Raw genomic sequence first — 14,972 nt, forward strand, 5'->3', positions numbered from 1 at the left:
TAAAAGCGCGCACTAATGTGATTACACCGCTGGATAGTAGATTTGAAAATTTTGGGAGCAGCTGAAAATAGGAAATACATTATTGAAACGGCGTCTTTGAAAAGGAAACGCGAAATTAATAATAACAGCTGCTACCGTTGCAATGACATCCTCTTTTGAAAGTCATTACAAATCTTGTATGGCTGTTAACCTGTTTGGTATCGAAACAGCTAAATATCGATACATTTTGTGCTTATTACAATACGCCTTTCTACACGTCACTTATATATTGGTCAGCGTTGGATAACCTACTTGGCAGGCGAACGTGGCTTGCTTCTGGTAAAAAAATAACGAGGAGCATAGTTTGAGATATATATTATTTATCGACAATATTAATTAATCGACAAGCCACCATAATACAGTACAGTGCTGGAAAGTGCGCACTGCTCCAGCTCCAGTAAAAGTAGTTCGCTCTTTAGTTCAAATGGCGCCAAAACTGTAAATTTGGTGGCAAAAGTTGTGTTTGTGTAAATTTATTTTATTTCGAAAATCATGGATGAATTGGCACAGTTGCGCAAACGCATTACAACATCGTTCAAGTTATGCGGTTTTCTGATTCGGTCCGAGAATAGCACCTACCTCGCCGAGCAACTGCTGCCCTTCGAGCCGGCCGAGCGTGAAAAATGGATGACGGTCATAACGGAGAATCTACAGGGACAGAAGCTGTCAACGCCGCATGTTGAACGTGAAGCGTTGGAAAAGGCCATCAATGAACTAAACCGCGTTGGTTTGGATGAGGGCGAGACAATTTTTTCACTAATCGATGCATTTACCGTGCCACGCTACCGCTACAACACGCGGATCAAAAAGTTTGAGCTGGACACGCAGCCGCGACGCCTGCTGACACAGCCTCGCATGAAGTCTGACTATCTGCAGCAGCGCTATGCAATGTTGCTGCAGAAAACCCTGCGGCATGATCTTTTCGCGCCAGCAGTCATCCAAGATGGCGTTGCAGCCGCAGCGCAGTCAAAAAAATTCAAATTGCAGTACGCAGAAAACTTGCTGGCGACATCCCATCTGAAAGAGGCTGTGGTATTGGGTCTGCTCACTCAGCTCAAGGAGGGGAAATTCTTCGTAGAGGATCCAACGGGTTGTGTAGAGCTTGATTTAAGCGGCGCACGTTTCCATGCCGGCTTCTTCTGCGAGGGCTGCTTTGTACTTGCGGAGGGCAGCTATGCGAATGGCGTACTAAAAGGTGAGTCTTGTTCAAATGTCCAGCGCGGCTGTATGGTAACTACTTGCACTTTACGTTACAGTCGATGGTCTAGGCTTTCCGCCCGCTGAACAAGCCACCAGCAGCCGTGCCTTCTTTGGCACCGGCAACACTTGGGGCGGCGAGTCCACAAAGCTGCTGAAGTACTCGCCACGTTTGCAAGAAGTGGAGCGCACCAATACGGAAACGACGCTGGTATTCCTGTCTGATGTGCGTTTGGATCTGCCTGTTGTCATGGACAAACTGCGCCAGCTTTTTGTCGGCTATGATTCCTGCCCGCCTCAGGCCATTGTCCTCATGGGACCCTTTACGGCCAGCACGCGCAATCACCATGAGCTGCGCCAGCATTTGGATGCTCTGGGCGCATTGGCCGCCGGCTGCGAGCAGCTTAAAAAGCAGACCGATTTAATTCTTGTGCCCTCCGCCGAGGATCCTACAGCACCGAACATTTTACCACGCGCTCCGCTGCCCGAGTGTTTGGCCGCTGGACTGCTCAAGGCTTGGCCACGCACCCAGCTGGCCACCAACCCCTGCCGCTTGCAGTATTGCACACAACAGATTGTCGTCTGTCGTCTGGATCTTATGGCCAAATTCTGTCGCAATACGCTGCACTTTCCGCCAGACACAACGCACATTGAGCAGCACTTTGCACGCACGCTGGTCTGTCAGGGTCATCTGGTGCCCATACATCCAATTGCGATGCCCGTGCACTGGGATTACGACCCGGCACTGTGGCTTTACCCACTGCCTGATCTCATTGTGATGGGTGACTCCTGCCAGAGCTTTGCCAGCACTCAGCATGACTGCACGGTGTTGAACACCGGCTCCTTTGTCAAGTCCAAGTTTGCCTTCAAGGTATACATACCCGCCACACGCACCATTGAGGACTCCGAGATACCCGGCGACATGGATGCAAGCTAGGCCCACTTCTGCCCACAAATGTATGTTGAAACATTTCCCCTCACTCAATCCCAATATATATATGTATATGCATGTGTATTTGTATGTATATTTGCCACATTAACTTTGGAGCCTCACATGTTGCGTTGTCCCTCTCCGCCCCAACCCACTTGCCATGCGTGTTTCTCAGTTGATAAGCGCAGAGCGTCACCCTCGTCGGGCATCATATGCGGCACAGCATGTGTTCCACAATCTTTTTGGCTGCTGACGCGCCTCGCAATCTGCTTTTTACTACTCGTCGGGGGTTGTCTATTATTTTTCATGACTTAAAGCCGATTTGGTAGAATATTGTTGCTCTGCTCGGCGACGTCACTTAGCGCCGTGGAAATTCAATTTCCCAGCCGCACACACATAGCGCCTCGCCAGCTGAAACGGTTAATGCGTTTGACCTGAGGACATCAATTGCCCTCGTTTTGTGACATTGCTACTTTTTCGTTTCTCGTTTTGGGCCACCCTGGGCCCAAAATCGTTTTTTAAGACATCATTAGCCCATGGCCGGCAGAAGCATATAAGGGCGACGTTTCCGATTGCTGCCCTGCCTGGCAGCGTTCTCTATTGATTTATGATTTATTGCCAAATACTTTGATAGTTCCATAAAGTGTCCGGTGTCCGGTGCCCCTTTCTATGTATCAATTTCCAAAATGTGTCCAGTGTGCAAATTCAATTGTCAGGGCGGTTCACAGAGCTGGGCGTGTCTTTGTTTTGGGCTGCCATTGTTTTCCATTTTGCGAGCGTCTGCTGGAGCCTGCAACCCCCCCAAACTTTGAAATATTTGTGCCGGAGCGACAATCTTGCTTCTGCTTCATTTAACTGGTACATTTGCAACTTTTAAAATTTAAATATTGTTTGCGACTGCTGCGCAATTGGCGAAGTGGAGCAATAACATAAAAAAGCATTTTATCTCGGCTGGTCATTATTTTTTATGATGCCCACACAGTTGACACCATTTACATGATTTCAACGAACCGCAGCAGCAACCCCACCTTCCCCCTTCGCCCGACCACAGAATTCGATTAAAGCAATCGCTGATGCGGAATCCTCCGAAATCTGTTGATGGAGACACAATCGCTGGGCCCCAGGCTCATCAATCAGTGTCACAGCTGCGCCTCAAGTGGTCGACGCAACTCCAATCAAGGATCAAAGCAACTGGACGGGGGCTAGCCGGCGACACATCATCAACCATCTTCTAACTCTTCCACACATCCTGTTCCAATCACACACAGGATGCGGCCAAGTGCATGTCCTGTGGTTATTTGACAATTGTTCGACTTGTTAGCATATCCTTCACTGATTTTCCAATGTTGCCAAAGTGGCCATATGTCAGGCGTCCCATATAATCACGTATTCCAGTCGCTTTTGTGGTGTGATTTTTTTAATTTTCATGGTTTTGACAGGGGGCGGGGCATGGTCTTAAATATGTATTGTATACCCTTATGCCTGAGGTGAACGAGGTGGCTATGATGAATGCCAGACATAGGGGTTGTTATCTGGCAAGCATGTTGATTTTCACTCTATACTAAAGCCCTTTACGGATCAAAAGTTTCATTTTTGAATAACTCAAGATTATGCGGATCGTTTTCATAAGTCCAGCATTAATTCTGGAAATGGGTATTAAAATTTTATTGCGTTATTATAAAGCATACTCTTAATAAATACTTTTACAAGGATTCGATATTCTGTCACTGTTTGTTGCTTAAGTTATTTTTTCTTTTTGTATTACTAAATATAAAACCGAGTTCTATGAGTTCTAACTGCTTATAAAAAAAGTTGCCATTTCGCTATTTAAAATTTTACAAACGAGTATCTTGGCTTAAAGACTAGTCTTAGACGACGGAGACGCGTCTATTATAAAGGCTTAATTGAGGCTTAAGTTTAACCTTTTCTTTAAATAATAAAATAATAATTATTAAATAATGATAACTCTTAAGCTAAAGCTCTAAACTGAGTTAAGTTGTTGCTCCAGCTCGCTTTGGCTTTATTATGGCTTGAGGCTTGTAATTCTCAACAAGTTGAAGCTTCGATACAATGAAAGGACGCTTGCATTTTTAGAGTTGTTAGCAAAGTGTTCTAATGATAGATTTGGTGCGCTATTTTCTGTTATTATTAATATAAATAAAAATGATAATACAACATTATTAAAGGGTATTTAAGACATCAATATCCTTTTAATCTACGATATTTTTGCTCGCATATGGTCAAAGGTTTTGTCGGGCACTTTGAAACCAGTTCATCAGCTGGAAAATCAAAAGCCGCCTTTGTTTATGTGAATTTCTTTGTTTCATTCATTGATATTTGCGGATAGCTAATTTAACTTTTTATGCACCCGGCAAATGGCGCGTTTATGAGATTTTTCGCCAAGTGCATAAATTTTTGATAGGGTTATCATTGACTTTGTTGCCAGGCAGTCAGCCAACAAAATCCATACTAAAACCGAATGACTGCAATGAAAACGCGCACACGCAGCGAACTCGTAAGCCCAAGTGGCAATTGTCACAAACATAAACTCCACTTGGAGTCGGCTAAGAGGGCGACGACAATGTTCTGAGTTGGGCTGCGCAGTGCGGACGTGTGTCAACATTTACGCCTCAATTATCAGCCGCAGCAGCACAAACAATATCCGCATATAGAGTCGATAATTTGTTGTCCATAAGCTGCTTCCAATTCACAGCCCATCCGCACGCACACACACATGCAGCAGAGAGACCACCCAGCGTGGACAGCTTGCCCAGGCCGAACCCAAACCCAATCCCAATGGCGAGCCGCATCTTAATGCCCCAGCCAATCCGTAACAGTGTCGCTTTCTAGCTGTTCTCTTTGTGGCAGCGTCAAGGACACGTGCCGGCCATTAATTTACGCGATGGCTTTATCTGTGATTTGGTTGCGCACTGCCAGTCTGGCCTATCCAGACTCGTACTGGCACGTGCCGCCTTTGGCAAATCAAATGTTTTTATTATTTAAAGCGACAAACGCTGTGGCGTTTTATTGTCTTCCTCATGGCGATAACAACACAGTTGCTTCGACGCCAGGACAAATTACAGTTAAGCCACATCCTGACCGCCATTCTACGTGAATTGATAACGAATTGCACCTTGGGGACAGCGTTGCTTGACTTTTCGCTCTTAATGAAAATAAAGTGATAAATTTTAATTGATTTAACTTTTGTCCTTGGTTTTAGACAAGGCTCCTTCAAGCGATAAGATCGCTGGACAAACGCCGGCTCATTAGCCAAGGATAATGCATCAAGATAATACTTGAATGTTTGACATAATTGAATTTTTTAATGCCATTTGTGTTTCTTTGTAAACTTTTGCTAATGTGCTTTTATATCAACATTTTTAAACTATCGGTTTCTGCTAAAAAAAAAAAACAAGGATTTTCTTATGCTTATAAATTTTAGAATATTTGGGGAGCAGAATAGATTTTCTAACATCATATACAATAGTATTTGATATTGTTAATGTTGAGAAAAAGAGTTTTGTCCTTAAGTTCAGATCAAGCTCAATTGAATGAGTGATCAAAATGAACTACTGAACTTATTCAGTAATTATTGAACTAAATCGGCTATTTTTAGTTTACTCGTTCATTTAATCAGTCGGTCATGAACGACATTTTCTGTACTCGTTCAGTCGTTCATGAACTACACATTCCACTGAGATGTTTAGTTGTTAATGAACAAAAAAATTAACGGGATTTTAAGTTTACTTTCAATTTGTTGAGGATAGGTGATAGCAGATAGAATTTGACAATTATGTCCGCAAAAGGTTGATTATCACACATTGTAATATTTGATGTATATAATCATCACGCTCTTATAACGTAAAAAAGGGGAATACATTGTTTTGAAAATGAAAACATAAAAAATAACTGAAAAAACAACTGAAAAGCTAAGCAAAAAGAATCGTTTATGATCAACTGAATGAACTATGGAGCGAACTTATTCATAGAAGTCTTCGCTCAATGAGAAATATTTTAGGTATATTAAGGAATTCCTATAATGTACAGAAAGACTCAGATCGACTTGTAGTTCGCTGCGCTTTTCCTTAAGATTAAAGATTAGAAATTAAACTAAATTAGGCCTATTTTTGCTGAGCCACACTTATTGCAATTGCAACATCTACAAGCTTTGCCATCAATTTTCTAATTTATATTTTCGCCTAGCTCCAGTCTCCGTTCTCAGTCTGGACTGAATTATTAACTTTCGTTACATTTGTTATCTTCAATTTTCTTGCAGCCCGAAACTCTTTTTGGTTACATATTTCAAATTGATTGCTTTTAAATTAAAACTGGGCATAAATCACACAATGCCTGGCCGCACAGTTAGCCCGGTCGCGCCCACCCTACCGCTTGGCCATGGCTAAAAACAAAAGCTCCTCCAGCATTGTCAGCACAATGCAGGCGACATAAGCCGATTTCAGATATCTGGTCCGTTGTCGTCCGATTCTCTGTCTGTTTCCAAAAATGTAAAAATTATCATCAACGCACAAGTGGCTTGTACTTGTCACAGCCACGCCCAGGGCAAGGTCCTGCCCCTACCCCTGTGCCAGCCCCTGCCACGGCCATCCCCAACCAAATCCTTATGCAGAAGGCAAAATATTTTCATTGTGTTTCAGCAGATTTTCAACACGACATTTCCACTGGGCAGGGTTGGAAAATTGGTTTGTTTTTGGGCGGCAGCAGAAGCAAACATTTTTGGGAAATGCGATTACCTGCGTTTGCCTATTTGTTGCCCGTGTTCGGGGCAGGAGTAACTGCCTCCGGGCGCTGCATGCTAATCGACTTTTGATTGTCTATGTGTGTGCGTGTGTGTGTGTGTGCGTGTGGCAAACAAAAAGGTTCAAATGCTCGACCATAAATATAAATTTATGTGGGATATTTTGGCACTGAGATTTATAGATGTGCGTACCGAGTGGAGTGTTGATTGCATTTGCCCATCAGTCCATCAGGCCCGACTGCCGCCCCGACTCCTGTTGCAGGTGACATATTCCGTGTCTGTCGGCTGACAAGTGTTAACGCCTGTTTTTGTTATTATTTAACTGGCCCTCTTGCTCGCACTGCCCGCTTAGCCTGCTCAGCTATTGCCAGCTCGCTCACTCATAATTGCTAAAAAACTAAAGCTGCGTAAAATCCCAAGTTTCAATTTAACGCGTTTGTGATTCACACACACACACACACACACACACGGAGGATTTGTGGTCAGCCACCCTCCCCCTTGCAGCCTTCTGCCAAGTGCAGTTGTCATGCCTGTTATCGTTATTGTTGCAAATCTTATCTAGTTTTGATTAAAAATCGAGCATCCGCCAGCCGCTTGGGCGGCTTCTCACAATTGACACTAAGCAGACAGCAGGTGCAGAGAATATTCCCTTTTAAACAGTTACTCGAATTTCGAGTTCGAATCAAGTTTCGAACTGGCGCCGAGCATGCGCCTTGCCCAACGGTGGGCGTGTTCCCGGTCAGCGCCAATGGCAAAACCAAAATGGAGTCTCCACAGCGCCGCTCAACCGATTGGGGCTATGGGTGGGCTGTTGCATGATTGCACATATGTGCCGCTTGCGATTGCTGGCCAAGATTCGAAGGCAAGCGCTGCCAAAAAATGGCGCCACCGACGACGACGACGGCGCTGATGCTGACGCTGACGTCGACGTGAACGTTGACGTTGACGCTATCGCTTGCAGGCAACATACGTGTGTACTCGGAACAACATGTGTGATATGTGCCCCGCCGTATGGACGCCGCAACAACCGGACCAGCACTTGGCAGTGCCGCTGCCCCTGGCCCTGGAGGCGCCCATATGTAAGCTTCTACATACGATGCGGCGTAAATAAACAGACTGTCTTTGTATATGGCGCAGTCAGTGTGGTTGGCCACCTCTCATCTCCCAATTTCTTAGCCTTTTTGTGTGTCTTCTAAGCATTTTGGTTTTATTACGCGTTTTACTTATTATGGCTTTTGGTTTGGGGCTTGGCACTGCTTGCCAGCCGGAAGTGGCGCTTAAGTTGTACGACTGTTGCTCAATCAAAAAGTTGGTCTTGTGCCCTGTCTAACGCCAACGGGCTAAAGAGTACGCGCCTGCTTTTACTCAGTTTCTTTTATCCCAATTTTTCTATAGGTTTTGACTCTTAGCTTGATTTATGTTCAGTGGCCTGATGATTGATGAGCTGCTTCACTTGTTTGCTCATCAGTTTGCAAGAAGGAAATCGGATTCCTAGCTGAACGTCCACGGTGCTGTTTACTTAGCTGCTTACAAATTATGCTTAGTTATCGACTGTAATAAGCACATACAGCCGGCTTGATTCTTATATATATTTACTAAAAGCTTAAGTTTGGCATTTGCATTTGCTGTCATAGTGTTAATTCTATCAATCATGGAAAGGAAATAATCGGCTAATATGAATTTCTTATAGTTTTATTCGTTAGCTTCTTTTAATCGTGCCGGTCGGTTCCGATTTAAATCAAATTTACAAATTAATTGTCTTTAAACATTTATTATTCTTATCCAATATATATATATATTCTTGATCAGTATTAACAACTTAGTCGATATAGCTTATCTGTCTGGCTCTTTGCTCTGTTCGACTTTTTAAGACATCCATTTGAATAAAATCTTAAGGATTGGTAGCATTCAAAACTCTTGTACATAAACTTTTCTATAATACAAATTCTCAAGTTGTGGCTTTTAGTCGGGAATAGGTTGCCATTTGCAGCATTCGCCATTTCAAAAAAGTATCCGTACGCCTCTTATTCAATTTTCTTTGCTTTAGTTTTTTCGCGCACGTTTTGGTAATTATTCAAACTGATTAGAAGTCGGCCATAAAACTAAATGCTCAACTCTTATCAGTTGGGCTTTAACGAGCGCGGTTTTCTCTTTTTTTTTTTATTTTTATCAGCAACTTTATAATTTAAACGTTTGCTGCGTGACTTTGCGGCTGAGCAGCGACACGGCTTTGTCCTGTATATCAATTAGAGCGTTTAAGGTGTATGCGAGAGGAGAGACGCACCCCCCATTGAATGTCAGCTACGCGCTCAAACCGCGAAAAGCCTTTAGTCAGTCAGGCAAAAAGTGATTTCAACAATATTTCGCTTAAAAGATTCAAATCGCGCGCGAAGCGAGACAGCAGGAGAAACAACAAAAACAATAACAAAGCAGAACATGAGAAAATATAAATACGCATACGACAAGTGCGACCGAGGGCCTGGGCGAGGGGATCGCATGGGTAGACGCACGCGACAGAAGGAAACGGATACGCTCGAAGGGGTTGCAAACAGATTCAAAATTTCCAACCACATATGACAATGCTCCACAACGGCACCCGTCTGCCCCGCGCACCTCTCGCTCGCTCGCGGTCGGGGCGCAAAAAAGGAATCGCCAACGAAAATTCAAATTTACCCGCGCTGTAGGGAGCCGCCGGCAGTTGGGGCAAATGGTGGCCAACTAACTGTTTCTTTTTTTTTTTCACTTACAACGGAAGCTTTAGTGTGTGGATTTGGGGTTGGGGGAAGCGGGGATCGAGTATTGTCGTCCTTATGCCAAGGGTCGTCAAGCGCGAACATTTGCATAATCAAATAATAAAAATTTGCATAATTTTATTTTTTACGATTCGCATGCTCTGCGCTCTCCACGCTTTTTCAGCCAAAGCAAAAAAGTTTCTGTTTCTAGTTTCCAGTTCCAATTTCAAGTTTCTGTTTTGTCTGCTTTATATAAGTACATATAATGTTACCGTTATCTGTCTGCCTCTGCCTCTGCCCAGGCTAGTTTCAGTTTTCCAACTTCTCCTTCATATAAACACAAAATGGTGTCAATATTTATTGGCAAACCTGTTTGTTATCGCTGCCAAAGAAATTTGCAAATTTTAACTATTAAAAAGTTTCTATCGGAAAATATTTGCATCGTAAATTTCCAGCAAATGTTTTGTGCAGTTAAATCTCACAACTGTTTAAGATAACTTAACTGTCTGCTTAAATATTTGTAATTATAATTTTGGCTAGAAAAACGTAGAAGATAGCCATGCGAATGAAGAAATTATAATTAGAATTCAATTAATACTAAGTATAAAAAACTCTATAGAATTTTATGAAGTAATTCTTTCAACTCTAATTAATAATTTTTTGGCTTAGAGAGAAATATCCTAAACTCTATTAAAAGCAAAGAAGAGAGAAAAGAGAGGAAGAGAGAGAAAAACAGAGAGAGAGAGAGAGATAAAAAAAACAAGAGAAATAAAGAGTATCAAATTTATGATTTTCACAATACGACTTGTTACAAAAAAAAAAAAACGCACGTAAAGTCGAAGAATAAAAAGCTTTGATGCTTAGTATAATTCATGAGAATCACATACATAACGCAAACATTTCTATCGACTTAAACATTATCTCTTCTTTTCTATTTTTTTCAGTAATGTGTTTATATCAACAATAGATGATGATAACAATAATCGTGTATGTGAATTAAAAGGTGAGTACGTAATTCCAAATATATTTTTATTTAAATACGAATATTTTACATATAACAATCAATCAGTTAAGGCAAAGAGCTTTATGCTTGATCTTAGTCAGCACACATCAGACAGAGAATTTATTCTTTCCTATATAAGGGCTTATATGATTTCCTATTTACATACATTCGCAACACTATCAAAAAGACTATCAATTGTTTAAAAGGGACACGCATAAATATTCAGGACAACCGAAAAGCCATTTAATTAAGTTAACTTTTATGTGGCTCATAAATCAGGGCAACAACAAACGGTGGGCATCGAGAGAAAAAATAGCAGCGACAACATTCGCGATTTCACATGTTCCATATTCATGGGCTGTGTCCCTATTGTTACCAGAGTGGTGGAGAGAGAGGAGGCGGGCCTTCACAGCCAAACGACTATTCATATTCATTGCAAGGTGGCTGGACCAACAAAAACTCGCGCCAAATTAAATAAATGGCTCAGGCAGCGCACGACGCTGACCATGTTGTTCCCAATGTGGCAACAACTCTACCCGCTTCCCAATCTCCGACACTCTTCCATTTCCATTCGACGTGGTGTGGGCCAAGTGGGGCATCAGGCAGAGCTGCATATGCGTGGCACATTATGAAATTATGAGCATTATAAATATGAAGAATGACCACTTATCTAAATTACACCATGTGTGAGAGGACGGCAACGGGGCCGGGTAAGATGGGACGGGGGTGTGTGCAGTGGGTTGTCATCGAACGATATGACACACTACCCTGGCTTTGTGGAGGATGATGACGCCTGTTGGCTGGGTTAAAGACACGCTCATATATCATGCGAGTGCGTTAGCCAGCAAATATGCTGAGTATATGGAAATGCCGAATGCTGTAAAGTGATAAATGAAGCACAAAACAGCAAAAATGGCGACAGCCAAGGCAAACAGTAAAGAGAGACGACACGACACCCGCACACATATGCCTTAGCGAGCGGGCAGAATGGGAGAGACGAGCTGAGTGTGTGGCGCGTATCCTTGCTAGCTGCTGCCAAGGCACAAAAAAGCCCGCAAATATGTCATTTGACACGCCAAATATTTCGCGCGTGGCTTCAGCACTTGCCAGGTAGGCAACAAAAATAGTACAACAGAATAAATTGCGCATACGCCAAGTGCGCCAGCTATAGGCATATATTAGGATAAGGACTAAAGGACGGATCTACAATTGTATGGCTTAGAAGGCCTCAATCTTCTGAAAGTTAGAAACTATGTTTCCTAAAATATACAAAACATACATTTCAGCATCCTAGCTTCATATCCAATTCCAGCAAAGTCTGTAAAGCTTGCAACATTTTCGGTTTACGTCTCGAATCAATGTCTCACTTTAAGGTTCGCCTTGTGAGCTAAGTTTAGCTACATCCATTTTATATTAATTTTAAATTGACAATGAAAGAACTCTTTACTATAAATTAAATTTGTGATATCGGTGGCTATAAAATGAAAGAATCCAGATCTAGAAGCTACTTGCCATTAAAACCTAAGTGATTAGCTCACAAATCAGATTATCGATTGCTAAGCACTGATTTGTGTTCGAGTACGTTTAAATCAATTTAAAGTTAAATCTTATGCTTATGGAAAAATCGGCTTTTGGAGTTCTGTGACCTGCGGCTGCTTAGTTTGCGGTTGTCACCCTTCACAAAATTTATGACTGGAAATAAACAAGCTATGTTAAATCAAATGCAAGGAAAACTTATTGCCGATTGTTACACTCAACTTCAACTTGGCTGCGTTTCAAAACCAGCTCTCGCTTGAATAGTCAAGGAATACAAAATGACTTACCCAAAGTCTCTTAAAGCTGCGCTTTCAGCGCTTGGGTTGTAAATCAATTAGCAGCCGCAGCTGGTGTCCTGCGGCTTTGTGAAAATTAACTACCTGCTAAGTTAATTGAGCAAACAACTCCCGGACAAGCGGCCATAAAAGTTGGGCCGCACAAAACTAAAAATCCGCTAGCTGGTTTTACAACTATTAATTACGTGCACAAAGTTATGACAGCAGAAAACAGGCGCAGAGCTCTGAAAAGTTGTGCAGAACCAAAAAATAAAAAAATGAAAACTGGCAGCTGGGCGGGACGATGGAGGAGAAAAGGAAGCGCACATCATAAATTACAGGACGAACGGACATGGACACGCGGATGTTGTCCTGGCTGCTGCTGCTCCTGCTGCTGTTCGGTCCTGGTTGCTGCTGTTCAGTCAGTAAGCCGGCTGTCTTGCGGCAGGCCAAACAGCTTCCATGCTTCCAAAAATCATTTCAATGGAGCTTCGAAAACCGACAACCGACTGCGTCTCTGTCTTTGTCTCTGTCTCGGGATCCGGGCCATGGCAATGGCATAACGTACTACGGCAACGGTAAAGGTAGACAAACACACACACACACACTCCCACGCACACAAAATGGCTGCCGTAGCGCACAAAAAGTGTCATGGCGCATGAAAAACTTCCTGGCCATGGCCAGGACATCATCATGTGCCTTGGCCGCAAAACAATGGCGGCAGCTCCTCACATTGCGGCGGCAACCGCAACGGCAATCCACAGATCTACAATTTTTGGCCAAATGAAAGTCGCATTGTCGGGCTCAATGTTTCCGGCGGCTCATGGAGGCACAACCATCGCAGAGCAGAACAAACCACGGTCCGGAGTGGCAGCCTCTTTGCCTGTGGCCTGAAACAAAGCGCATCCGTTGGCGAAAATTGAAATGACAAAGTTCAAAGTTTAAGCGGCTTGGCTGTCAGTTGCTCGCTTCACTATTTTTTTTTTCTGGCTTGTTTGCTTTTAAGTCGACCTGCAGCGCAGTCACCTGTCGACCAATCTCGGCCTGTCCATAGCTAATCGGCATATTTAAAGGACATGCAAATTAAACGCAAATGAAATTGCCTGCAGTTAAACGCGCTTTACCAGGGGCTTAATAGCCCACAACGGCAAATGCACTGCAAAAGTCATAAAACGAAAGCCACTCACGGCCACGCCTCCCCCCCCCCCCCCCCGCCAACGACAACCCCTTTGCTGGAGCCAAACAAAAACATTTGCATACTTTTAAGCGCAGCTGAGAAAAATCACTCATACGCACACGTCTCCATTACAGAAGGGGGCGTAACAAGGCCCTGTGGGCGCTCAACCTTACCCAGCTGTCTGGTTTTTGGCCTTGTTGTTGTTGTCGCTGTTGTTGTTGTTCTTGTTGTTGTGCTATTATAACGGTATTTGCATTGTGTTTAAACGTATTTGAACACGAGGTCGACGTCGCTCGTCGCCCGTCAGGGTAGCTCTGCTCCTGCTCTCGATTTGAAAGGAAACTGGTGGGAAATTCACTTTGAATTTAGCTGGTGGGGCAAGTGCTTACCAAATGAGCAGGCAATTTATTTACGGTCAAATTGCGAGGTTAGGCAAAGGCAAACAATGCGCAGGTCGCACGGCAAGCATGAAAACCACGCAGCCTGCCTTCTGGGCTGCGTGTGGGCGTAAAAATGTGATAAATATGAAATGTGATTATGGTCTGCTATTATATAGCCGCCGCTATGATGAGGCTTATTATATGGAGTTGCCACTGCGGTTGCCCAGGGCGTCGTTTTGACTGAGTGGCTGCTCAGTCCGACGGGTGGCACACAGGGCGCTGCTAGCTTAAATGAGGAAATGTGATTTTGACGATGTGTTGGCTTAACGAGACGCAAACAAAACTCTGCGCGCCTGTCTCTATGTGTGTGTGCGTATGTATAGAGGAAGTTGTAATTGTTTTTAAAGGAAGTTGGAATTGCTCATTGGGGAAATGTATAAAATAAATCAGTGGCAGGACCAAGCTAGACGCCAAGTTCATTGTAAACTGCAATGATATAAGTCATAGAAAACTATAATAATAGTAAGGCAGGGCTTGTGGCTTAGTTTGATATGCGTATCGTGCTAATGTTAAGTGGGATGATGAAAGACAAGGGCGATTTATTTAGTGCTCAAACCAAATTATTGCTTTTTTATGTAAGATTTAAATCAAGGCACCTCTGCATAACTATTAATACTAATAAAACCATGGCTGTGTAGATGGCGGAGGGTTCGCGTCGTGAACATAGGATTTAGTTTCAGCCTTGGTTAAAAATGGTTGTCACTTTTATATAGAACTTTTTAATTTATAATCTTTACTGACTGATTTCTGAGCAACGCACAGCCCAAAAGCGTGAAAACTAGGTAGCTAAAATTTTTACATAGTAATTTTATATGTTCGAGCTGCGAGCTAATACGGGGTTTTGGAGAATTCCACCCGCAAGTGGGGAAAAATCGCGAAAAACGAA

The 14,972-nt window shown here is 43.1% G+C and overlaps 1 protein-coding gene across 1 annotated transcript; it reads left to right on the forward strand.

Annotated features, from left to right (window-relative positions):
• The first annotated feature begins 427 nt into the window (after positions 1-427).
• On the forward strand, positions 428-3,879 carry PolE2 (DNA polymerase epsilon subunit 2). The gene is made up of 2 exons (XM_002047162.4): positions 428-1,234; positions 1,296-3,879. Exons 1-2 carry the CDS (start codon positions 532-534, stop codon positions 2,171-2,173), a joined length of 1,581 nt encoding a protein of 526 aa, XP_002047198.1. The 5' UTR covers positions 428-531; the 3' UTR covers positions 2,174-3,879.
• The last annotated feature ends 11,093 nt before the right edge of the window (positions 3,880-14,972 follow it).

The sequence above is a fragment of the Drosophila virilis genome, chromosome 3, assembly GCF_030788295.1.
Source record: "Drosophila virilis strain 15010-1051.87 chromosome 3, Dvir_AGI_RSII-ME, whole genome shotgun sequence".
NCBI lineage: Eukaryota > Metazoa > Arthropoda > Insecta > Diptera > Drosophilidae > Drosophila > Drosophila virilis.